This window comes from Ornithorhynchus anatinus, chromosome 1 (genome assembly GCF_004115215.2).
Source record: "Ornithorhynchus anatinus isolate Pmale09 chromosome 1, mOrnAna1.pri.v4, whole genome shotgun sequence".
NCBI classification, from domain to species: Eukaryota; Metazoa; Chordata; class Mammalia; order Monotremata; family Ornithorhynchidae; genus Ornithorhynchus; species Ornithorhynchus anatinus.
Window position 1 is genome coordinate 100,058,760 of NC_041728.1, and position 24,992 is coordinate 100,083,751.

Sequence of the window (24,992 nt, forward strand, 5' to 3'; positions counted from 1 at the left end):
TCTATTTATCGCCATTGTTCTCGTCTGTCCGTCTCCCCCGATTAGACCGTAAGCCCGTCAAACGGCAGGGACTGTCTCTATCTGTTGCCGACTTGTTCATTCCAAGCGCTTAGTCCAGTGCTCTGCACATAGTAAGCGCTCAATAAATACTATTGAATGAATGAGTGGTTGGGTGGACATTTTCGTGGTACTTGCTGTGCAGAATTGCGTGCTCCTAGTTAGCATGGTTGTGATATGTGCTGTGCTGAACCGTATGTTATTTATGTGATTATTGGACTTGTCAGCTATTAGGGTCTAAACGTCTACAGTGGATGTAGAGGAAACCAGGACAGGGGAAAGAAGAACATCAGGATGAAAAACTTCGACTTTATATATCGTGCCCTTAATGTTAGCTGTATTTGGCTTTTGCCGGAATTGATTGGGGTAATTTTTCAGGGTTTACTGAAATGCATATACGTTTATTTATCCTTTGTCCCTGAAGAAGGTGCGACTGACAGTATAATTCATCTTTGGGTGCGTGTGGAATTTAAAAGTACCGAACGTGGGAAGGCAGAGATTTCTCACCTTTGAGCCTTCTAGCCGTCAAGGTTTTTATTTTCTGGATGGCATAAAGACTGTTTTGTTGTTGCTTTCAGAGAGACAGAGAGTTTCTGAAGACCACATTTACCCTGGTGTACCTCGACTGCGTGTACCCTCTCCTCCATTCCACCCTCCTCCCACCGTTCAAATGGGCAGAAGAAGAATCAGAATCCTCTCGATGGAAGGTGATCGATGACTTCCTGAAGCGAAACCAAGAGAAGGGTGGGTCTCTCCACGCTTTGCTCGCCCCAGAAAGCGCGGACGACCCTTTTGACATTTCAGAGCAGGCGTACGACTTCTTAGAGGAAGCAAGGACAAATGAAGCTTCGGTATGATTTGTCCCCGGAGCCAGCGGTTGAGTGGACTGACCCCAGGGCTCAGCGACCCAGATAAATTGGCTTTGGAGCAAAAAAGAGAGAGGAAAACGGTTGGTGCCATACTTCGGTTTGGCTTTGGCATTCTCTACGGAGACGATCTTGTAAGAAAATTGTATGTACGATCCCAGTCATGGGAGCAGGCTTTAAGTAAAAATAAAAGGTCATTTGAAACGTGGAATGCTGTGTGTCTAAAAATAGATTTAAATAGAAATTCTTGAAAATTTGGAAAGCGGAAAGTAAGGACTGCGTCGACCGACAACTGAATGTGTTCTCTCCTCTGTATAGAGAAGCCACGAGAGTAAGGGCTCAAAATGGATCAGGTTTTAATTTTATCTTTTTAACCAGCTTGCCTTTCTCTCTAGGGGTATCCAGACAATAAGTGAAAGGTAACCGGCTCTCTTTACTAGTTGCTTGGCACTGGCTATTTAGAAAGTTAATAGATTGGGAAATGTTCGTCGCCGTCCCTTCAGTTTAATCAGTGTGCTTGCTGCACGAAGTAACTGTTTGAGAAGGGAAATTTTTCCTCCTGACTGCCCCTGCGCAGTCAACAGAGCCGGCTCATTCAGTCTTCATCAGTATTTAATGAGTACGTAATATGAGCCCCTACTGTTAAAGGGACTCGGGAGCATACGGTACTTCTGAAAGACACTTCCCTTTCCCTCAAGCTGTTTATCATCTACCGGGAGAGACTCGAGAAGCTACAGATTGTATCAACACCAAATGGCAACAGCCACGGTAAGCAAAACCTGAACAAATGAATGGAATAAATACACCCAAGAGCTAAGGGTGGCTGATGGGACGATAACACCAGGAAGTGGGCATTAGTTGAGGAAAGGCAGGAAAGTCTTCTGGAGGAAGAAGTTTTGAGGGTGAAGAGGAAAGGTCTGGTGGGCTTGAGAGAGGAGGGAGTTCCAGAGACGGAAAGGATGTGCACGATGAGTCAGAGTAGGGAGAGTTGAGAGTGAAGTACACAGAGGTTATCTTACGATAAGAATAAGGATAATAAGACTTGTGTTTGTTAAGCACTGACTCTATGCCAAGCACTGTTCTAAGCCCAGAGGTAGAGAACAAATACAGACTCATTAGTTTGGACATAGTTCCTGCCCCACTTGGGGTGTACAGGGTTTTGGTTTTGTATTTAAGCGGTCACTCTATGCCAGGCCCTGTACTAAGTGCTGGGGTAGATACAAACTAATCAGGTTGGACATAGTGCATGTCCTACATGGGACTCACGGTCTTAATCCCCATTTTACAGATGAGGTAACTGAGGCACAGAGAAACCAAGTGACTTGCCCAAGGTCACACAGCAGACAAGTGGTGGATCGATATTATCTATTGAGGGCTGACCGCGTGCGGAGCACCGTACTAAGCGCTTGGGAGAGTACAGTACCACAGAGCCGGCAGACGCGTTCCCTGTCCACAGTGAGCTTATAGTCCAGAAGGTGACAGACATTAACGTAAATAAATTACAGATATGTACGTAAAAGCTGTGGAGCTTAGGGAGCGGTGAATAAAGGGAGTAAATTCAAGTGCAAGGGCGGCTTAGAAGGGAATGGGAGAAAAGGAAAGGAGGGCTTGGTCTCGGAAGGCCTCTTGGAGAAGATGGGCCTTTGAAGGTGGGGAGAGTGGTAGTCTGTTATGGTATTTGCTGAGCGCTTACTCTGTGCCAAGCACTGTTCTAAGCAATACAAGGTATTCAGGTTGTCCCACATGGGGCTCACGGTCTTCATCCCCATTTTACAGATGAGGGAACTAAGCCACAGGAAGCGAACTGACTTGCCCGAAGTCACACAGCCGACAAGTGGCGGAGCAGGGATTTGAACCCACGTCCTCTGACTCCCAACCCCTTGCTCTTGCCACTGAGCCACGCCGCTGTTGAATGTGAAGAGGGAGGGCATTCCAGGCCAGAGGCAAGATGTGGGTCGAGGGTTCGACGGCGAGACAGTTGAGATCGAGGTACGGTGAGTAGGTTGGCATTAAAGGAGAAAAGTGTGACAGGAGACACTAGACAGCAGAGAAAACAGGAATTGAATCCCCATTTTACAGATTGGAAAACTGAAGCCCAGAAAAGGTGACTCAGCCAAGGTCACACAGCTGGCAAGTGGTGGAACTAGGATTAGAATCCCGGTTCCTTGATTCCCGGACCCGTGATCTTCCCACTAGGCCAGGCTGTTTACTTAAGTGAATAGGGAAGAGTGTGTGAGCTGGACTGTGAGGGCGAAGAGAGAGTGGAAAGTTACAAAGGATCTGGAAAGTCCGTGGAGAGATAGAGGAGGAAGGTGGAGAAGGTCTGAGGCAGTCAAGGGCGTAATCGACGCAGAGCGGAGGGCTAGTAGGGAAAGTGAGAGCTGCCAGAGAAGGCCTCTTGGAGGAGATGGGATTTTAGGAGCATTTTGAAGGCGGGGAGAGCTGTGAACCGTCTAATGCGAAGGGGGAGTTCCAGGCCTGAGGGAGGAAGTGGGCAGGGGGTTGGCGGTGGGCCAGACAAGATGGAGGAACAGAGAGTAGGTGTTAGAGGAATGGGGTGGGCAGATTGGATTGTAGTAGGAGGTCAGTGAGGTAAGATAGGTGGGAACAAGGTCATTGAGCTCATTGCGGGCAGGGAATGTGTCTGTTTATTGTTGTATCGTACTCTCCCGAGTGTTAAGTACAGTGCCGTGCACACAGTAAGCACTCAATAAATACAATTGCCTGCCTGACTGAGAGCCTTAAAGCCAGTAGAAAGGAGTTTCTGTTTGATGCCTGTATCTCCCCCAGTGCTTAGAACAGTGCTCGGCACATAGTAAGCGCTTAACAAATACCAATATTATTATGCCGAGGTGGATGGGCAAACACTGGAGTTCTTCCTCTGCTAATTTAGCCTTTTTTCCTAGACTTCCACGGATGCGATGACTTTGAGAAGATAGCTGACCTCCTTCCTTATGACGAGTAGATCTACTTAAAACAGGCCACCCAAATGCTAATGAGGCTTCAGGGTCAGGACGAACCATCTACTCATCAGAGTTAAAAGAGGAGCTGGGATTTAGGAGCTACCAGTCAGTCTTAATCAGTTAATATTTTCTCCTTTTATTAAAAGATAATTCACTCTTCCAAATATTGACTTTTTACCATTCATCATACGATACTACGTAGCTCCAAGTTATGCCATTAAAAAGTGAAGTTTCTTAGAGGAGACGTTTCAAGAAATCGTCCACGGTGAATGCTTAAATGAATACTTTTGGAGGGTGATATTAACATACACCGCACTCCTTGACCTTCAAAGAAATTTCCACCAATGATGGAATCCCATCCATCTGGGGGAGCGCGGGTGAACGATGGATACCCGGTATTGGTCCTTTGCTTCTCGGCAGCCCAAGCCACGTGTGGGCCAGGTTGTGTAGTTTAACGGATGAATGGTCCAGGCAGGATTCCTAGAGGGAAAGGTAGGGATGTCAGATGGACCTTCCCGAAGCATGAGGATGGAGGTCTAAGAGAGGACGCTGCACGTGATTCCTCCGTTACCGCGGTCAGAGGCGGAATCCCGGGTTGGGTGGACCACCGTCCTAAGCCAGCGATAATCTCTCAGGGTCTGACTGAACTCCGGTGGAATTTTTATTATTCTTGCAAGGCCAGACAACAGTCTGAAGTGACGAATCCCCTGTTTTCCGAAGGCAACCAAGTTCACCTTTTGATTCTTAGAGCAGCCATGCTAGAGTGTCTGCATTTTGGTGAAGGTATCATACAAGCCTTTTTATCCGAGAAGATTTAGAAATACGGTTGAGTGGAGCACCATACGTTTTCAGTCCGACGAACTTTTGAGAGCTGCCCGGTAGATATTGGGAGGCTAGTGTTAATTAGGTGGTGAAGCTAGCTTGTACTGTTGTTTCCAGTCGGTTCTCCTGATATTTGGTCGTGTGAGTTGTGGCCTATGAGAGGGTTGAGTCTTTCTTTTCCACATTTGGCCGAAATGATGATGTAAATACTTCTCCCTAAGAAAATTCCGGCTACGACTGCAAAGTAACTGCCATAAACTAGAAACTGAGAAAACACAAATGTAATTAAGCAACAACCTGAATCGCGTGCATTTCGTTCTCGGCTCCTTCCCCGCCACGAAGATAGTATAAAGTTGATATCGTTTTATTAAGCAATTAAGTCATTAATTTTAAAAATGATGAATACTGCCGCCCTCATTATGTATTGGGAAATTCCCCTCATTCAGCATTGCCTTCTAGAAAAGAGAACAAAAGCAGGAACTAGAAACATGCCAGACAAGAAAGAAATATTTCCAAGGTAGTAGATTTACATTTTGTTTCCTTTAGCTCCCAAGTTAAACACACTAGGCCTGGTTTTTTTTTGGGGGGGGGGTTGCCAATGTAAATTACTTTTCTCCCACAGATTTTACAAACCATCAGATCTTGCTAATTTTCCCAAATGGAAAACATTGAAATCCCAACTATCTGAAACATCAGAAGCCCTACTACTGAGAACCATTAAGTCTCCAGTGATGGAGCTATTATGCATAGATTGGTCTTTGATGATGATGTTGGTATTTGTTAAGCGCTTACTAGGTGCAGAGCACTGTTCTAAGCGCTGAGATAGATACAGGGGAATGAGGTTGTCCCACGTGAGACTCACAGTCCTTATCCCCATTTTACAGATGAGGAAACTGAGGCACAGAGAAGTGAAGTGACTTGCCCACAGTCACAGAGCTGACAAGGGGCAGAGTTGGGATTCAAACCCATGACCTCTGACTCCCAAGCCCGGGCTCTTTCCACTGAGCCACGCTGCTTCTCTAATTTCTAGTCCCTCATCCCTTGATTCCTCCCCATATTCTTGCCATCTCCAACTCTCATTTTGTAATTTCTCAACACTGATTGGATCCCCGTGCACCTATTATACAGGAAGAAAATGGAAAGAATGAGAATCCCAAGCAGTTTTCCTATCTTTAGGTCGCTGCGGTTTTCCTTCCATTGGCCTGATCCTTCCCTTTCGGTTAGAGTATATCTTCAGCAGAGAACAATTTACCCAAGCCCTCCCTGGATCCTCCTCTTGAACTATTTATTGTTCTTGTCTGTCCGTTTCCCCCGATCAGACTGTGAGCCCATCAAAGGGCAGGGACTGTCTCTATCTGTTACCGATTTGTCCATTCCAATCGCTTAGTACAGTGCTCTGCACATAGTAAGCGCTCAATAAATACTATTGAATGAATGAACTAGGCACTAGGAAATCATTCCCTTGAAGCTGGTTAAATTTTTTCCTCTCTCAACTGCAAAAGTGGCCAACGAGGCAGCCCTGCCAGCCCAGGTTTGGTAGAATGAGTTAGGACTAGGCATTGGAGGGGGCAGTTTCTGCCCAGGGCACTCTGAGTGCTGGGGGGTAAAGCTGGAGTAGAATCTTTTGTACTTTCCAAGCACCTAATACAGTGCTCTACACACAGTAAGCGCCCAATAAATAATCACTGAATGAATCTTTCATCCCTCAGAAGTCTGTGCTGAAGCCAGACGACCGCCTTCCTGACATTTGCCACGTTTGCCGTTTAGACTGTGAGCCCGTCGTTGGGCAGGGATTGTCTCTATCTGTTGCCGAATTATACATTCCAAGCGCTTAGTACAGTGCTCTGTACATAGAAAGTGCTCAATAGATAAGATTGAATGGATGAAGGAATGAATTTGCTAACGGTGGGGGAATGTAACAGATTGAACAGCCTGAGGAAAGCAGTTCCTTTTGCCCAGTATACAGTGACATCTGCAAATTTAATCAGATGAAAATGCAAACTCATCTTCCCCACACTTAACTCATTTCACAAACCTGGACACAATCATGTATGAAAACATCAACTTCATCTCATTCGTCCAGAAATACAGGGTAATACCGCTGGCTGAGAATCAGCTTCTTAATCTTTGTCAGTTCAGCTGTGACTAAATGTTTTCCCACCCTACCTGGGAGCAGAAATAGTTCTGCTCCACTTTCCGTTCTTGAGTACGTACTCTGTGGAGAGGAACAGAGGGTGGTCACTGTGGGCACTTACAAATACCCTTCGCCAAGAGGAAATCACCTGAAAATGGATCGTCTGGTATAAACCTGGAGACTGCCCCCCGCCCCTCCCCCCCCCCCGGCCATTTCGAACCCCGGCTCTGCCACTTGTCAGCTGTGTGACTGTGGGCAAGTCACTTAACTTCTCTGTGCCTCAGTTACCTCATCTGGAAAAGGGGATTAACTGTGAGCCTCACATGGGACAACCTGATGACCCTGTATCTCCCCCAGCGCTTAGAACAGTGCTCTGCACATAGTAAGTGCTTAACAAATACCAACATTATTATTATTTAGACAATTTCGGCGAACGACCGTACCTTTGAAGAAGGTCTTTTTTTTTCTTTTTTTTGCAAACAAACCCCTGCCCGACTTCAAAATCTTTTGCATTCAGTATTTCTGGATGAACGAGACGAAGTCGATCTTTTCTTACCTGATTGCATCTAGGTTTGTGAAATGAGTTAACTGGGGGAAAATGAGATTGCATTTTCATCTGATTTCATTTGTAACTGTCACTGAGTAATGGGCAAAGGAATGACTTTCCTCAGACTGTTGTGAGCATAGTTTCTCCTCAAACTGTGTAATAGGCTCCCTTTCTTTTCCTGTTCTTTAACGTGTTTCTTTTCTTAGCCGGAAGGCTTCCATCCTCGTTTAGAACCCGCACCCTTGCAGTTTCAATCAATTGAATGTATTTATTCGTTCACCTTACTAAGAACTTGGGAGAGCGCAATATAAAAAGACTGTGGTATTTGTTAAGCACTTACTATGTGTCAGGGACTGTAATAATAATATTGGTATTTGTTAAGCGCTTACTATGTGCAGAGCACTATTCTAAGCGCTGGGGTAGATACAGGGTCATCAGGTCATCCCACGTGAGGCTCACAGTTAATCCCCATTTTCCAGATGAGGGAACTGAGGCACAGAGAAGTGAAGTGACTCGCTCACAGTCACACAGCTGACAAGTGGCAGATCCGGGATTCGAACTCATGACCTCTGACTCCCAAGCCCGGGCTCTTTCCACTGAGCCACGAAGCACTGTGTAGATGCAAAATAATCGGGCAGGACGCAGCTTTCGCTTTAATTCTTTCCCCTGCCCTTTCTACCCCTCCAATGATTGCCACTCAGAGTTAGAAATGAGCAAGTGGAAGAGCAGCTGGACCAGGCGAGGCGAGGAATTACTCCTGCAGTCGCCATTGCTGCTGACCTCCTGGAGTCCACGTGGTCCATCCACTCATTCAATAGTATTTATTGAGCGCTTACTATGTGCACAGCACTGGACTAAGAGCTCGGAATGTACAATTCGGGCAACAGATAGAGACGATCCCTGCCCAGTGACGGGCTCACAGTCTGTTTGGCAGTGGTTACCGACCCGCTTCTTGCTGAGGCCAGGACTCGGAGGAACTGGCTGCAGCTGCTCTGACTCCTGCCGTCTCTGCTTCTTGCTGAGCTCTCAGGATTCCACACGCAAATCCGTAGCAAAAGACCAGAAGCTCGTCTCTAGACTGTAAGCCCGTTATGGGCAAGGAACGTGCCGACCTATTCTGATTTTTTTTTTAATGGTATTTCTTAAGCACTTTTTAATATGGTATTTAAGTGCTTACTATGGGCCAGGCATTGTACTGAGCGCTGGGGTAGATACCAGATCCTCTTCTAGAATGTGAGCCCGTTGTTGGGTAGGGATTGTCTCTACCTGTTTCCGAATTGTACTTTCCAAGCGCTTAGTGCAGTAAGCGCTCAATAAATACGAGCCCATCATTGGGCAGGGATCGTCTCTATCTGTTGCCGAATTGTACATTCCAAGTGCTTAGTACAGTGCTCTGCACATAGTAAGCGCTCAATAAATACTATTGAATGAATGAATCAGATTGGACACAGTCCCTGTCCCATATGGGGCTCACAGTCTTCATCCCCGTTTTACAGATGGGGTAACTGAGGCCCAGATAAGTGAAGTGACTCCCCCAAGGTCACACAGCAGACAATAATAATAATAATAATGTTGGCATTTGTTAAGCGCTTACTATGTGCAGAGCACTGTTCTAAGCACTGGGGGAGATACAGGGTGATCGGGTTGTCCCACGTGAGGCTCACAGTCTTAATCCCCATTTTACAGATGAGGTCACTGAGGCCCAGAGAAGTTAAGTGACTTGCCCACAGTCACACAGCTGACAAGTGGCAGAGCAGGGATTCGAACCCATGACCTCTGACTCCCAAGCCCGTGCTTTTTCCACTGAGCCACGCTGCTTCTCGTGGCGGAGCTGGGATTAGAACCCAGGTCCTTCTGACTTCCAGTCTATAAACTCCCGCTGTACTTTCCCAAGAGCTCAATAGAGTGCTCTGCACACAATAAGTGCTCAATCAATTAATTAACGATGGTATTTGTTAAGCCCTTACTGTGTGCCAAGCATTGATCGATTGGAAGGACGGCTATTCCTACAGCCCACTCCCCTTCAACACTCGCTCCGTCCTTGAAAACCTCTGTGGCAAAGACCCAGCTACCGAAATAGATACTTCGAATGGTCCTTATTACGCTCGACCATATTTTTAGCCTGTACTTTACGGAGATTTCCCCTGAAACCTATAATCCAGGCATGAACAGGTACAATAGGAGAACAAGAGAAAAGAAACTTACCTGAAGGTTAATATCAAGGCCCAGGCCTTTGGGGTCAACTATAATCACCGTTATAATAGTCTGGATCACCAAGGCAGCAAAGGTGTTGACTCCAAACACTAGTGCATAGCGTTCCATGCTTAGATTGACCGCGATCTGAAACCTAATATCGAACACTAGATGAAAAAATCGCAAAAGATGAATCCATAGGTAACGTTCTACTTACAGAAGTAGCGTGGCCTGGTGGAAAGAGCCCCGACCTGGGAATCAGAAGACCTGGCTTCTAATCCCGCATCAGAAGACGTGGGTTCTAATCCCGCATCTGCCAGTTGCTTGTTGTGCAACCTTGGGCAAATCATTTCGCTTCTCTGTGCCTCAGTTTCTTCAACTGCAAAATGGGGAGTCCCTACCTATTCCTCCTCCTTCTTAGACTGAGAATCCCATGTGGGACAGGGACTGTGTTTGACCTAAGTAACTTGTATCTACCCCAGTGCTTAGAACAGTGTTTGCCACATAGTAAGCACTTTCCACATACCATAAATAAGGGCTTTACACCATAAAAAAGATAACCATGGAAACGAATATGAATACATAGAAACTTGCACCTAAAGTACAAGTCAACACTGTATTTCCCCATGAGTTGCCTTGGTCAGTTTGTTAGGTGTTTTCCTTTGGAAGTTCCATTTTTCACTGTTGAGTATCAAGTCTCTTCATTTTCCCATTTCCTGAATTTCTTCCAGCTGCAGAAAGGCAATCAGCCATGGGAAAATTGGAACATTTAGACGGGTGAACGTTCTATTTAAAAATACCCTGGAGGTAGGAGGAAACGCAAGATTGGGGAGCGGAGAAAATTTGGGGCTGGTGAGGTGGGTTTGGGAGCGTTCTGCAGAGAGGTGATCACTGAAGCCTAAAGAGCCAATGAATTCACAAGGGAGTGAGAAGAAAAAGAGGCCCAGAACAGAGCCCTGAGGGGGCAAGCGATGAGGGAGTGAGAAGCAGAGAAAGAACATGTTGAAAGAAATGGAGACGGAATAGCCAGAGAAAAGGGGGCAGAACCAGAAGTGAACTATCAGTAAAATTAAGGCTACATGGTGTTTCCAGAAGAAGGGAGTGATCTGCCATGTCCAAAGCAGCCGAAGAGCCTGTTAAATTCAGTGGGGAGGTGGTCATTGATAATCTAGCCCGCTGTGGGCGGGGATTGTCTCCATTTGTTGCTGAATTGTACTTTCCAAGCGCTTAGTACAGGGCTCTGCACACAGTAAGCGCTCAATAAATACGATTGAATGAATGAATCTTGGAGAGTGCAGTCTCAGAGGAGTGCTCTTTATTCACCCATTTTTTTTTTTACCTCTATTCACCTTTCTTTACCCTTTATCGCACCCTTTATATCCCACCCCCTCAGTCCCACAACGCTTTAGCGCATATCCATAATTTTTAATTTATAGTGTCAGTTTCCTCCCCTCGACTGTAAGGTGGTTGCAGGCAGGGAATATATCTACTGTTATATTGCATTCTCCCATGTGCTTAATACGATGCTCTGCACACAGTAAGTGCTCAATCAATAGCATCGATTGATTAATTGGAGCAAAGGGGTGAAGGGCAGAGGATAACGGCTCAAGAAGGACGTTGGAGAGGAAGTAAATGACCCAATTGAGGAATTTGGACAGGGATGGGAAGAGGGAAATGGGGTCCAACTTTGTGGAGGGAGCAATTTTGTGGGCATAGGGGAAATATGACAATGCTCGAAAGGAACGGGGAAAAATATCAACAGAGAAGTGGTTGAAGGTGAAAAGAGAGGGAAGGAGAAGGGTTTAAGGGTTCATTCATTCAATAGTATTTATTTAGCGCTTACTATGTGCTGAGCACTGGACTAAGTGCTTGGAATGGACAAATCTGTAACAGATAGAGACGGTCCCTGCCCTTTGAGGAGCTTACAGTCTAATCGGGGGAGACGGACAGACGAGAACGATGGCAATAAATAGAGTCGAGGGGAAGAACATCTCATTAAAACAATAGCAAATAAATAGAATCAGGGTGATGTACATCTCATTAACAAAATAAATAGGGTGATGAAGATATATACAGTTGAGCGGACGAGTACAGTGCTGAGCGGGTGGGATGGAAGAGGGGGAGGAGGAGAGGAAAAGGGGGGAGAAGAGGGTTTAGCTGCGGAGAGGTGGGGGGGGTAGAGGGAGCAGAGGGAAAAGGGGAGCTCAGTCTGGGAAGGCCTCTTGGAGGAGGTGAGCTTTAAGTAGGGTTGTAGAAGGTGAGAAGGGATGGGGTTAGGGGCACAGGTAGAGAGAGTGTAGCTATACTGACCATTTTTCTGGGACACCTCAAAATTTGCTGGAAAGGTTTCTTTCCCGTGCCATTTTTTGCTTTAATATGTATTGGCTGATAGCATAAATAGGCTTTAATTAACACCTCTGACAAGAAAAGCTGAAGTTACAGTGGATCACATAGAGGGATAAAGAACCTGAGGGAATATAGGGAAGGGTGTTTTATTCAGTCAATCAATTTATTGAGCACTTACTGCATGCAGAGCACTGTCCTAAGTGCTTGGGAGTGTGCAGTATAGCAGAGTTGGTAGATTATTCCCTGCCCGCGGTGAACTTACAGTGTAGAGGGGTCGACAGACATTAACATAAATATGTATTATTGATTTGGAATTAGGCAGAGTTGATTTAGAATTAGAAATAAAAGATAAATAGTACTTACACTGCTATTGTTATCAGAAGGGTATAACCTGACTTGAAAATCAAGTACCCAGCATAGCATTCCCAGATGTTTTTAGTGAAGTGCATGAGAAATAGGGCACCGGCGTTTATTGCGGAGAAGATTCCCAAGGCCAGCTCTCCCAAAAGATCCCAGTTGACATGCACATATCCTACTGCAAAGGCTGCCAAAGCACCTGGGGGAACAAGGAAATATCTGGTGATATTATGTCTGGCTGTAGGCAGTCTCCTCACAAGCCACATCACGTATCCGGTAGTCAGTCAGTCAATTGTATTTATTGAGCGCTTACTGTGTGCTGAGCACCGTACTAAGCACTTGGGAGAGTACAAATAATAAACGATAGAAACTCTATTACTATAGAACTCCGACCACTCGAGAACTCAGAGTGATCCCCCTAGATTTGAATTTCTCTTCCAGATTTTTTCTAAAATGTACAATATTACATTGGCCCCACATAAAATTATTCTTTAAAATAGCTCCAAGTTCACCCAAACCTTACGGATTTGGAGTCGGCATTGAGTTCCTTGTGAGCACTGATCATACTTATGCTAATGATTCGATCAATCAAATCCTTCCACTCGATAACCTACCCTCTCTCATCACAAGCTCATCGTCAAAGTCCTGCTCAAAGCACATCTCCTCCAAGAAGCCTTCCCTGGCCAACTCCTCATTTCTCGATCCTGCTCACCCTCTTCCCCATTTTGCCTATTCACTTGGAATCTGTACCTCTTAAACAGTTTGATACTAACCCTCCCCCAGCTCCACTTACGCTTACACTCACGCTGACGCTTGTCTTATGCCGTCTTATGCCACTTACACTTAGGCTTGTCTTATGCCGTCGAGTCATCTCCGACCCGTAGTGACACCGTGGCCACATCTCTGGGCACTTTTATCCGCAATTTATTTTAATGTCCATCTCCCCCTCTAGATTGCAAGCGCTTTGTGGGCAGGAATTGTGTCTACCAACTGTACTTTCTCAAGCACATAGTACAGTGCTCTGCCTACGGTAAGTGCTCAATAAATGCCATTGATTGGCTGATTTTTTCCTGAGCATAAATAACCAAACTCCTAGAGAGGGCATTTCCCATTCTCTGCCTCTACTTCATCTCCTCCAATTTTCTCCTTAACCCTTCCACCCCAAAATCTAGTTTCCATCCCCTTTACTCCATGGAAACTGTTCTCACTAGGGTCAATAATGACCTCTTTCTTGCCAAATCCAATAGCCTCTATTCCATTCTAATCCTCCTCGACCTCTCACTGCCTACACCTTTGTAGGCCACTCTCTTCCCCTGGAATCACTATCTAACCTTGGTTTCATTGGCATTGTCCTCTCCTGGTTCTCCTCTTATCTCCCTGGCTGCTCATTCTCAGTCTCCTTCGAGGGCTCCTCCTCTCCTTCCCACCCTCTAACTGGGGGGGGGGGACCTCAAGCTTCAGTTCTGGGTCCCCTTCTATTCTCCATCTACACTCACTCCCTTGGAGAACTCAATTCACTCCCATGGCTTCAAGTACCATCTCTACGTGAACGATTCCCAATTCTACCTCTCCAGTTCTGGCCTTTTTCTTCCTTGGCAGTCTTGCATTTCCTTCTGCCTTCGGGACATCTCTACTCGGATGTCCTGCCGACACCTCAAAAGAAGTCGAAACAGATTTCCTCATCTTCCCACCCAAACCCTGTCACCTCCTTGTCTTTCCCATCACTTCAGGGCATTACCTTCTCCACTGTCCCTTTCCCAATGTCATATCACTAACCTTCCACCCTGGATCACCTCCACAGTACACTTCCTCTGCTCCTGTGCTTGAGCTGCAGAGGACGGTTGGTAGAAGTAGAGACATCTGCCTGACCTTGTCCACCTTAAATTCATTCTGGTCTTATGCCGCCGTGTCGTTTCCGACCCATAGCAACACCACAGACACATCTCTCCCAGAACGTCCCACTCTCCATCTGCAATCATTGTGGTAGCGGATCCAGAGAGTTTTCTTGGTAAAAATACAGGCCACAGGTCTGGGAATCAGAGGTCATGGGTTCTAATCCCAGCTCTGCGACTTTGGGCAAATAAATCACTTGCTTCTCCGGGCCTCAGTTTCCTCAACTGTAAAATGGAGATTCAATACCTATTTTCTCTCCTACTTAGACTGTGAGCCCCATGAGGGAAGGGATGATGTTTAATTCCCACCTGTGTATTTTCTCCCAGCACTTAGTACAGTGCTCTAAATCCAGTAAGTGCCTAATAGATACTTATTATTGCCATCTCATTAACTTGTATCTACTCCAGGGCTTAAAACAGTGCTTGACACATAGTAAATGCTTAGCAGATAGAGAAAAAATGATCCCTGCCCCTAAGGAGTTCATGAACTAGCGCTTAGGACAACGTTCTGCATACAGTTGCTCAAAGCTTTACTCAGGTAGCCAGAATGGCACAGAGAAAACTGAGTGTGGATTGGAAAAGTCACGATTGGCTAGAAAATCCTGTATTAGTCATTTTGATTTTAGTGCTATATCAAGTATCTAAATTAACTTCGTCCTCTAGACTGTGAGTGCGTTGCGAGCAGGGAATGTATCTGCTCTTCTACCCTCCCAAGTGCTTAGTGCAGTGGTCTGCACATAGTAAGCGCTCAATAAATACGACTGAATGAATCGAATGAATGAATCAGTGTGGCTCAGTGGAAAGAGCCTGGGCTTCGGAGTCAGAGGTCATGGGTTCGACTCCCGACTCTGCCACTTGTCAGCTATGTGACTGTGGGCAAGTCACTTAACTTCTCTGGGCCTCAGTTACCCCATCTGTAAAATGGGGATTAACTGTGAGCCTCACATGGGACAACCTGATGACCCTGTATCTACCCCAGCGCTTAGAACAGTGCTCGGCACATAGTAAGCGCTTAACAAATATCAACATTTTATCACGTTGAAGAGCCGCAGATCAAAGGCAATAAAGTTTATGAGTGCTTTATGTCAACAAAAAGCTGAGGAATCAATTAATATTTATTAGCACTTAATGTGTACAGAGCATTGTACTGAATGCGTGGGAGAGAACAATACAACAGAATTAGCAGACTGTTTCTTGAAGGAAGGAGATTCGTTTACTCCTGTATTCCTTTTACTTTTAGGTGAAGTTTTACAGAAAAGACCTCACCAGTTCCCAGTTGTCAGTTGTAAATCAGGAACTGTTCCTTAAAATGGTTCTCCCTTCAATCTTCCTCTTGCTTGCCCAGGGGTGTGCTCTTCTACCATTTGTTGAGCACCTGCTTTGTCTTTTTCACACCCTGTCCTTCCCCCTCTTCCCCTTCCCCGTCCCCGCATTAGAGAAATTTGAAAGAGAGAAAATAGAAAAAAAAATTTCCTCTCCTAGCCAACAACATCATCTTCAAACCAAAGGGAAATTCCGGACAATCCTTTACCTAAGGGCCACCTACATAATAATGTTGGTATTTGCTAAGCGCTTACTATGTGCAGAGCACTGTTCTAAGCGCTGGGTAGATACAGGGTAATCAGGTTGTCCCACGTGGGGCTCACAGTCTTCACCCCCATTTTACAGATGAGGTAAGTGAGGCCCAGAGAAGTAAAGTGACTTGCCCACAGTCACACAGCTGACAAGTGGCAGATCCGGGATTCGAACTCGTGACCTCCGACTCCCAAGCCGGGGCTCTTTCCACTGAGCCATGCTGCTTTGGGCACCATCCCCATGCCACATGCGGGCATGAATACACACACACACACACACACATTCATTCAATAGTATTTATAGTATAGTATAAATATAAATAGTATAATATTTATAGTATAAATAGTATTTGACAAGCAGTGTGGCTCAGTGGAAAGAGCACGGGCTTGGGAGTCAGAGGTCATGGGTTCGAATTCCGGCTCCGCCACCTGTCAGCTGTGTGACTGAGGGCAAGTCACTTAACTTCTCTGGTCCTCACTTAGCTCATCTGTAAGATGGGGATTAAGACTGTGAGCCCCACGTGGGACAACCTGATTCCCTTGTGTCTACCCCAGCGCTTAGAACAGTGCTCGGCACATAGTAAGTGCTTAACAAATACCAACATTATTATTTATTGGGTGCTTACTATGTGCAGAGCACTGTACTAAGCACTTGGAATGGACGGCAACAGATAGAGATGATCCCTGCCCAATAACGGGCTCACAGTCTAAACACACACACACACACACACACACACACACAAATGCATACACACACTCTCTCTGTTTCTCTTTCTGTCTCCATATGAAAAAGGTGTTGATGAGGATCCATCAATATCAAGAGGTAGAAGTTTTACATTTCGCTTTCCTTTTCTTCAAATCTCCTCGAAGAACAGGCACGTTGGGGAAAACAACAAAACTCTGATTACAACGAAGCCATTTTCAGGGAGTATTTTCTGTGTGTAGCATTATAATAATGTTGGTATTTGTTAAGCGCTTACTATGTGTCGAGCACTGTTCTAAGCGCTGAGGTAGATACAGGGTAATCAGGTTGTCCCACATGAGGGTCACAGTCTTAATCCCCATTTGACAGATGAGGTAACTGAGGCACCGAGAAGTTAAGTGACTTGCCCAAAGTCACACAGCTGGCAGGTGGCGGTGCCAGGATTAGAACCCATGACCTCTGACTCCTAAGCCCGTGCTTTTTCCACTGAGCTTCGGCACAAGTTAATTAAACGATGGAACTGGCTAGGATCTTAAAACCCTTCGGACCCATTTCCTTCTTTAAGAGTTCTGTGGGAGGGTCAGATATTGGGGTAGCCATTTGGCCAGATGCCGGGTTTTTTTATGTTGCCTTTTTTTGTGGTATTTGTTAAGCGCTTACCGCGTTCCAGGCACTGTTTGAAGTGCTAGGGGAAAGATAAAGAGTAATAAAGTTGGGCACAGTCCATATCCCACATGGTGCTCACAGTCTTAATCCCCATTTTACAGCTGAGGTAACTGAGACACAGAGAAGTTAAGTGACTTGCCCAAGGTCACACAGCAGAGAAGTGGTAGAGTGGGGATTTGAATCCAGGTCCTTCTGACTCCCCAGTCTGTGCTCTACATACTAGGCCATGCTGCTTCATGTGTTGGTTTAACTCCTTTTTTATAATACCCCCCTCTGCCAAAGTGTATTAAGTTTTGAGATTAATTTGAAATTCATCTCTCAAAGCCAGCAGCAGTGTTTTCCGCCAGATGATGACAATGAGGAAACAGCCTCGATTTCTACTGAAACTGAGGTCACTAAACCAAAGGTCGAGGCATATTAAAGTAGTTACTGATTTTTATTAGTCTGATAATATTTGCAATTTACTCTAACAGATTAATTCAGTGCCTCTGAAGAGGAAAGTGGGAAACGGCGATGTCGTCGCGGGCGGGGAATGTCACAGTTTATTGTTGCACTGTACTTTCCCAAATGCTTAGTACAGTGCTCTGCACAGAGTGAGTGCTCAGTAAAATACTACTGATGAATGAATGAGTAATGTCTCCATTTTACAATGGCAGTGGTTGTGGTTGGCTTCCTTTTAAAACAGTAATAATGTTGGTATTTGTTAAGCGCTCACTATGTGCAGAGCACTGTTCTAAGCACTGGGGTAGATACAGGGGAATCAGGTTGTCCCACGTGGGGCTCACAATCTTAATCCCCATTTTACAGATGAGGGAACTGAGGCACAGAGAAGTTAAGTGACTTGCCCGGGGTCACCCAGCAGACAAGTGGCCAAGCTGGGATTCGAACCCATGACCTCTGACTCCAAAGCCCGTGCTCTTTCCACTGAGCCACGCTGTATAGTGGGATGCATACACATGCACATGAACTTTCTTTCTTTCTTTCTTTCTTTCTTTCTTTCTTTCTTTCTTTCTTTCTTTCTTTCTTTCTTTCTTTCTTCCTTCCTTCCTTCCTTCCTTCCTTCCTTCCTTCCTTCCTTTCTTTCTTTCTTTCTTTCTTTCTTTCTTTCTTTCTTTCTTTCTTTCTTTCTTTCTTTCTTTCTTTCTTTCTTTCTTTCTTTCTCTCTCTCTCTCTATTTCTCTCTCCCTCCCTCCCTCCCTCCCTCCCTCCCTCCTTCCTTCCTTCCTTCCTTCCTTCCTTCCTTCCTTCCTTCCTTCCTTCCTTCCTTCCTTCCTTCCTTCCTTCCTTCCTTCCTTCCTTCCTTCCTTCCTTCCTTCCTTCCTTCCTTCTTTCCTTCCTTCTTTCTTTTCTTTCTCTCTCTCCCCCCCCCCCATCCTTCTGTTATTTCTTCTTTCCTTCTCCCTCATGATTCTGTGCTATCACTTGGGGAGAGTACAATATTCATGTATTCATTTGATCATACTTATTGAGTGTTTACTGTGTGCAAAGCACTTTACTAAGCCTTGAATAATAATGTTGATATTTGTTAAGCGCTTACTATGTGCAGAGCACTGTTCTAAGCGCTGGGGTAGATACAGGGTAATCAGGTTGTCCCACGTGAGGCTCACAGTCTTCATCCCCATTTTACAGATGAGGGAACTGAGGCACAGAGAAGTTAAGTGACTTGCCCACAGTCACACAGCTGACAAGTGGCAGAGCTGAGATAGACACATTCCTGCCCACAATGAGCTAACAGTCTGGGGTGGGGGGGAGAGACATTAATATAAATAAATCAATAGATAAGTAAATTACAGATAAATACATAAATGTATATGTGCTGTGGGGACGGGAGGGAGGATGAATGAAGGAGCAAGTACGAGCGGAGCAGAAGGGAGTGGGAGAAAAGGAGAGGAGGGCTTAGTCAGGGAAGGCTTCTTGGAGGAGATGGGCTTTCAGTAATGTTTTGAAGTGGGGGAGAGCAATTATCAGTCCCTATCCTCAGGGAGATTTGATGCTGTATTATATTTGATGTTGTAGTAATGTTGTACTCTCCCAAGTGCTTCGTACAGTGCTCTGCATACAGTAAGTGCTCAATAAATACGACTGAAAGAATGAATCCCTTGCCACATCTATGCCTTCTTGGCCGCTTCCCCTCCCGGAGCCGGTTGATGGAGTTCCATGGCCTGGGGAGGGACTCAGTTTCCATATTGTGGAGCTTCTAGCAATCCCAGGAAGATCCACTCAAGCTGGAGCAGTTCCCAGGTGGGGAGGTGGAAGGAGGGTTCCGTGATCAACTCAGAATTTTACCTCTGCTAAACATCGGCTAGGAAATGAAGCTTTGTAGTTCCTCGGGACAGGAAACCAAATCTGGCTTCTGTTCAGCAAGGGGCGGCGAGGCAAACAGATCAGGAAAGATCAGGATATCCCCAAAGATCAGGATAAACGTGAGGGAACTTTAGCAGCGTCGCTTAGTGGCTACAGCACGGGCCTAGGAGTCAGAAGGGCAGGGGTTCTAACTCCAGCTCCACCACACGTCTGCTGTGTGACCTTGGGCAAGTCACTTCACTTCTCTGAGCCTCAGTTCCCTCATCTGTAAAATGGGGATTAAGACTGTGAGTCCCAGGTGGGACAGGGACGGTGTCCAACTCGACTAACTTGAATCATCCCCAGCACTTAGAGCGGTGCTTGTCGCATAGTAAGCGCTTAACAAGTGTCAAAATTATTACTAATTATTACTAGTAGCAATAACTTCCTTAGGCTGTGTATTGGTGATAAATATTGGGATTTCTTTACTCCAGAAAAGAGATGGCTGCCATATGTGTGTGTGTGTGTATGTGTGGGTAGCACACACATGCACGGGCCTGGGAGTCCCAAGGATATGAGTTCTAATCCTGGCTCAGCCGCTTCTCAGCCGTGCGACCTTGGGCGAGTCACTTCAATTCTCTGGACCTCAGTTGCCTAATCTGTAGAATGGAGATTAACGCTGTGTGTGAGCCCCCCGTGGGACGGGGACTGTGTCCAACCCGATTAGCTTGGCTCTACTCCAACGGTTAATGTAGTACTTGACACATAGTAAGCGCTGAACAAATACCATCATCATCATCATCATCATCATCAAATATCCGTGCTTTTAAGACAGGTGGTCTTGGGATCTTCTTTCCAACGAGCACCGCCTCAACTCCACTCAGAAAGCGTCGGTAGGTTCCCGGGGAGGGCGTTCTGTAATCTTCTAGGTAAAGAAAGGAAAAACCGTGCGCACCTACCGCAAAATGTTGCAATGGCTTCGACTGCTCCGTTATACACTGCGGCGTTTTGAGACGGCGCCTTGTGATCCCACAGAAGTTGCACGTAATTCACCACTTGATTATAGCCCGCAGTGGCCGCTGCCCACCACAACGACCAGAAAAAAAGATGCTTCGTGCAGTAGCATTCCTTTATATCTCGGCACCACTGCAGAAACACCCTCAACACCGGGCTCCGTGGCCGAGGGCCGTCCTCGGAGTCTTCTCGCCAACTCCCGGACTGGGCAGATGACCCAGCGGTGACTTTATCCCGTTGGCGTGGAGGCTGACCGCCAGAATCGGAGCCGTGTGATACTACATCGCTGACTGTCGGCAGCTCCTGGGGGATCTCTGGGGTGGATTTTCTATGAAAGAACATGCTTTTACTGGGCATCGGTAGAAACAACGAAAGAATGAATGCCGCAGATACAGAGGCCAGGCTTATAGCGTTGAGGTAAAAATAAGAGACGCCCGCTAAGGAGACTAACAGCTGTCCTAGCACCGAACCCGTGGTGTAGGCAACCAAAGTGACGGTCCTACAGTAACTCGTCACTTTCTGATAATGGTCCGAGCTGACCACGCTGTAAATGTAGGAGTAGTAGGCCACTTCCGTGGCCGTGACCATTCCGTAGAAAAACTCCACTACTTGCATGGCCAGGACTCCTTGGGCCAATAGCAGCAGCAGCCAGGTGATTAGGAAGCTGATTCCTTGCAAAACGATGATGGGTTTATAGCGCACGTAATCAGTGAGTACGAACACGGGAAGCAGCAGCAGCAGATACGAGTATGTCCATACGGGGAAAACCTGATTGGTAAGCTGCAAGTTAAGATAGACGACAAACGGTGAGAGTGAATGAGCTGGAAGGGAAAGGATCGAGTCTGAGGATGCAAAAATCGATGAAATTCTGGACAGGAAGATGCTGGATTGTGACTGTCATAGCGTCCCCAATATGCTCCCCAAGCTCTTAGCACAGTTCTCTGCACACAATTAAGCTGACTGAGCGACTGACTGAAAAGCGTCGGATTTTTGGTTCCGGAGAAGCAGCGTGGCCTAGTGAAATGAGCCTGGGGCCTCTGCTTCAGGAGACCCGGGTTCGAGCACTTGCCTGCTGTGATAAATTCTCTGTTCCTCAGTTACCTCATCTGTAAAATGGGGATTCAATACTTATTTTCCCTCCAACTTAAGACAGAAAATCCAGTGTGGAACAGGGACTGTGTCTGACCTGATTATCTTCTATCTCAGTACTCAGTCCAGGCCTTGGCACATGCTTAACAAATATTAATATTACTGTTATTATTGTTGTTGTTATTTCATTTGAGACATACCTGACAAGAATGAAAGCAAGCTGATTTTCAAGGATGTAAATCTGCTGCGCTGGGCAGCAGCGGGACGGGAGAGAGCCGAGGGCGGAGACTCAAGCTTACTGCGCGGAAGGAGACAACGGTAAACCACTTCCATAGTTCTACCAAGAAAACTCTCTGGATCCACTACCAGAACGATTGTAGATGGAGGTGGGGCCTTCTGGGAGAGATGTGTCCATGGCGTCGCTATGGGTCGGAAGCGACTCGACGGCATAAGACAAGTCTTATTGTAAAGGTTGGTGATTATGCTTAAAACAGCAGTACAGGAGGGGTTAATCCACTAAAATATCTCTTCTTCCACCCATTCTGAATTCTCTTTCCTCAATCTTTTGGCTTTTAGCAAGTCTTGCACTTACTTCCCGAGCTGACCTACCTTATCCCTACTGTCTCTTATGCCCTGGCAGCTTCTCTCCTGATCTTTCCCTTCTTTAACTTCTCCTGTCTACCCTGGTGTAGAGAGAGTAGAGAGCCAGCACTGACCCAGAGGATTCAGTCTCTTGGAAGTATCCAGGGATGGAGGGGCAATAAATACTCAATAAATAATTGAATTTATTATTCAATAAATACTATTGAATGAATGAATGAATGAGGGGCAGGGAGACCTACCCCTATCTCTCATTAATCCCACTGTTAGCATCACCAGCCCTCATGCTCTAATAGTAATAATAATGTTGGTATTTGTTAAGCGCTTACTACGTGCCGAGCACTGTTCTAAGCGCTGGGGTAGATGCAGGGTAATCAGGTTGTCCCACAGGAGGCTCACAGTCTTAATCCCCATTTTCCAGATGAGGTGAGGCACAGAGAAGTTAAATGACTAGCCCAAAGTCACACAGCTGCAAGCGGCGGAGCCGGGATTAGAACCCATGACCTCTGACTCCTAAGCCCGTGCTCTTTCCACTGAGCCACGCTGCTTCTCTGAGCCACGCTGCTTCTCTGCCTATCTTCTGCCTCTGAAGCTCCAAGCGGTGGGGAGATCGCAGTAACCACAGCCTCTGAGGTTAATAATGTTGGTATTTGTTAAGCGCTTACTATGTGCCGAGCACTGTTCTAAGCGCTGGGGTAGACATAGGGGAATCAGGTTGTCCCACGTGGGGCTCACAGTCTTAATCCCCATTTTACAGATGAGGGAACTGAGGCCCAGAGAAGTTAAGTGACTTGCCCACAGTCACACAGCCGACAAGTGGCAGAGCTGGGATTTGAACTCATGAGCCCTGACTCCAAAGTCCGTGCTCTTTCCACTGAGCCACGCTGAGGTTAGTCTGGGAAGGGTTCGTGGAGGACGAGCGGGCTTTTTGGGAAGGCAGCGATCAAACTTTGGACAGGCCGTTGTGGGAGGTTATGGATTCACCACCCTTAGAGGAAATGTTGAGCCCGTGGGTGGAGTTTCCACTTATTATTATTATTACTACGGTATTTGTTAAGTGCCTACTTTGTGCCAAGCACTGTTCTAAGCACTGGGGTAGCTGCAAGGTAATCAGATTGTCGCACGTGGGGCTCACAGTCTTCGCCCCCATTTTACAGAAGTGAAGTGGCTTGGCCAAGGACACACGGCAGACAAGTGGCGGAGGCGGGATTAGAACCCACATCCTCTGAGTCCCTAGCCCGTGCTCTTGCCACGAAGCCACGCTGCTTCTCTATGACTTTATCAGAAGGTCCTGGAGATGCACTCCTGGAGATAGGTGCTGGGGTGAAGAGACAGTACTACAGTACACATGAGCAACCAGGGGGTACTTAGTCTTTCCTTTCTAATAATAATAATCATGGTATTTGTTCAGCAATTACTATGTGCCAAGCACTGCACTGAGCCCTGGGGTAGATACAAGGTCAGACACAGTCCTGGTCCCATAGGGAATTCACCATCTAAGGAGGTGGGTGATCAGGAATTTAATCCCCATTTTACAGATGAAGAAACCCAGGCCCAGAAAAGTCAAGTGACTTGCTCAAGGTCCCACAGCAGGCAAGTGGTGGAATCGGGATCAGAACCCGGGACTTCGGACTCCCAGGTCCCGCCTGCTCTCTGCTTCCAGACTGGCAGAAGCGAGGTGGGATCGCAGCATAAACAAAGAAACAACTATGCTGCTCCTTAAGTTCTTTTGTGCATTTGTGGGGGCCCCATATTGGGAAGGAGTGGATGCACTGATTAGTCCAGACTCATATCCTCACCCCACTCCTTAGATGGGGTCTGATTAGTGTTTTAAGAACAACTGTGGTGTTTCTTGAGCGAATACAGGGCACGGCAGGGCAGGTAGGCCTGGGGACCTGATCTGAGAACGTCACTGGGAGTCCCCTCCGGGCTGACTTGGGCTGATGGGGGAAGCGGGTCAGGTCTCCCCAATCAATCAATCAATTAATCGTATTTATTGAGTGCTTACGGTGTGCAGAGCACTGAACTATGCACTTGAGAGAGTTGGTAGTCACATTCCCTGACCACAACGAGCTTACCCTCTGTGTTCCTATCCTCGAAGACTCAAGCCGACCTCTAGAACTCTCAAATATCGGATAAATGGTGGTATTTATTAAGCGCTTACTATGTGCAAAGCACTGTTCTAAGCGCTGGGGGAATACAAGGTGATCAGGTTGTCCCACGTGGGGCTCTCAGTCTTAATCCCCAATTTACAGATGAGGTAACTGAGGCACAGAGAAGTTAAGCGACTTGCCCAAAGTCACACGGCTGGCATGCGGCAGAGCCGGGATTCGAACCCATGACCTCTGACTCCCAAGCCCGGGCTCTTTCCACTGAGCCACGCCGCTCCTGGGAGGGGGTTTGGAGATGAACATTTTCACGCTGGGACTGGAGGGGAGCCCCTGGAGCTTCTTGGAATTGACCAGAGGCTATAGTCTGACAGGGTCTTGGGACGGTCCCTTCTCCACATACACCCCGAGGCAAGTGGGTGCCAGTGGGGTTTCAAACTACACTATGAGGGATTATTCAGGCATTGCTGCCCAGGAAATATGGGGGCTGCATAAGGGACCACTAGAAGATGGCCACTTAATAATAGTGATAATAATTATGGTGTTTGTTAAGTGCTTAGTATGTGCCAAGCACTGTTCTAAGCGCTGGCGTAGATGCAAGGTAATCAATCATGTTGTCCCACATGGGGCTCACAGTCTTAATCCCCATAGTTGAGGTAACTGAGGCACAGAGAAGTTAAGTAGCTTGCCCAAGGTCACACAACAGACAAGCGGTGGAGCCGGGATTAGAACCCACGTCTTCTGACTCCCAAGCCCGGGCTCTTGCCACTGAGCCACG

General features: G+C 46.6%; 2 protein-coding genes across 6 annotated transcripts in view; one reads left to right on the forward strand and one right to left on the reverse strand.

Moving 5' to 3' along the window:
- The window catches only part of NPHP1 (nephrocystin 1), a 48,233-nt gene extending 47,099 nt beyond the window's left edge, over positions 1-1,134 (forward strand). The window contains exon 21 of the mRNA XM_039914008.1: positions 636-1,134. Coding sequence (XP_039769942.1) covers positions 636-914 — 279 coding nt within the window. The 3' untranslated portion in view covers positions 915-1,134. The remainder of the gene's footprint in view (positions 1-635) is intronic.
- Positions 1,135-4,001: 2,867 nt separating this feature from the next.
- Positions 4,002-24,992, reverse strand: part of SLC19A3 (solute carrier family 19 member 3) — a 52,048-nt gene continuing 31,057 nt past the window's right edge. For 3 of the 5 annotated variants that reach the window (XM_029060541.2, XM_029060533.2, XM_029060550.2), the window contains 4 exons: positions 20,363-21,197; positions 12,292-12,484; positions 9,595-9,736; positions 4,002-4,973 (listed from right to left, as the gene is read on the reverse strand). In XM_029060541.2, the coding sequence (XP_028916374.1) occupies positions 4,803-4,973; positions 9,595-9,736; positions 12,292-12,484; positions 20,363-21,197 (1,341 nt within the window). In that variant the 3' untranslated portion in view covers positions 4,002-4,802. Of the gene's footprint in view, positions 4,974-6,537; positions 6,924-9,594; positions 9,737-12,291; positions 12,485-20,362; positions 21,198-24,992 lie in introns of those variants that run through there. The other 2 variants (XM_029060556.2, XM_029060554.2) reach the window with 2 other exon arrangements.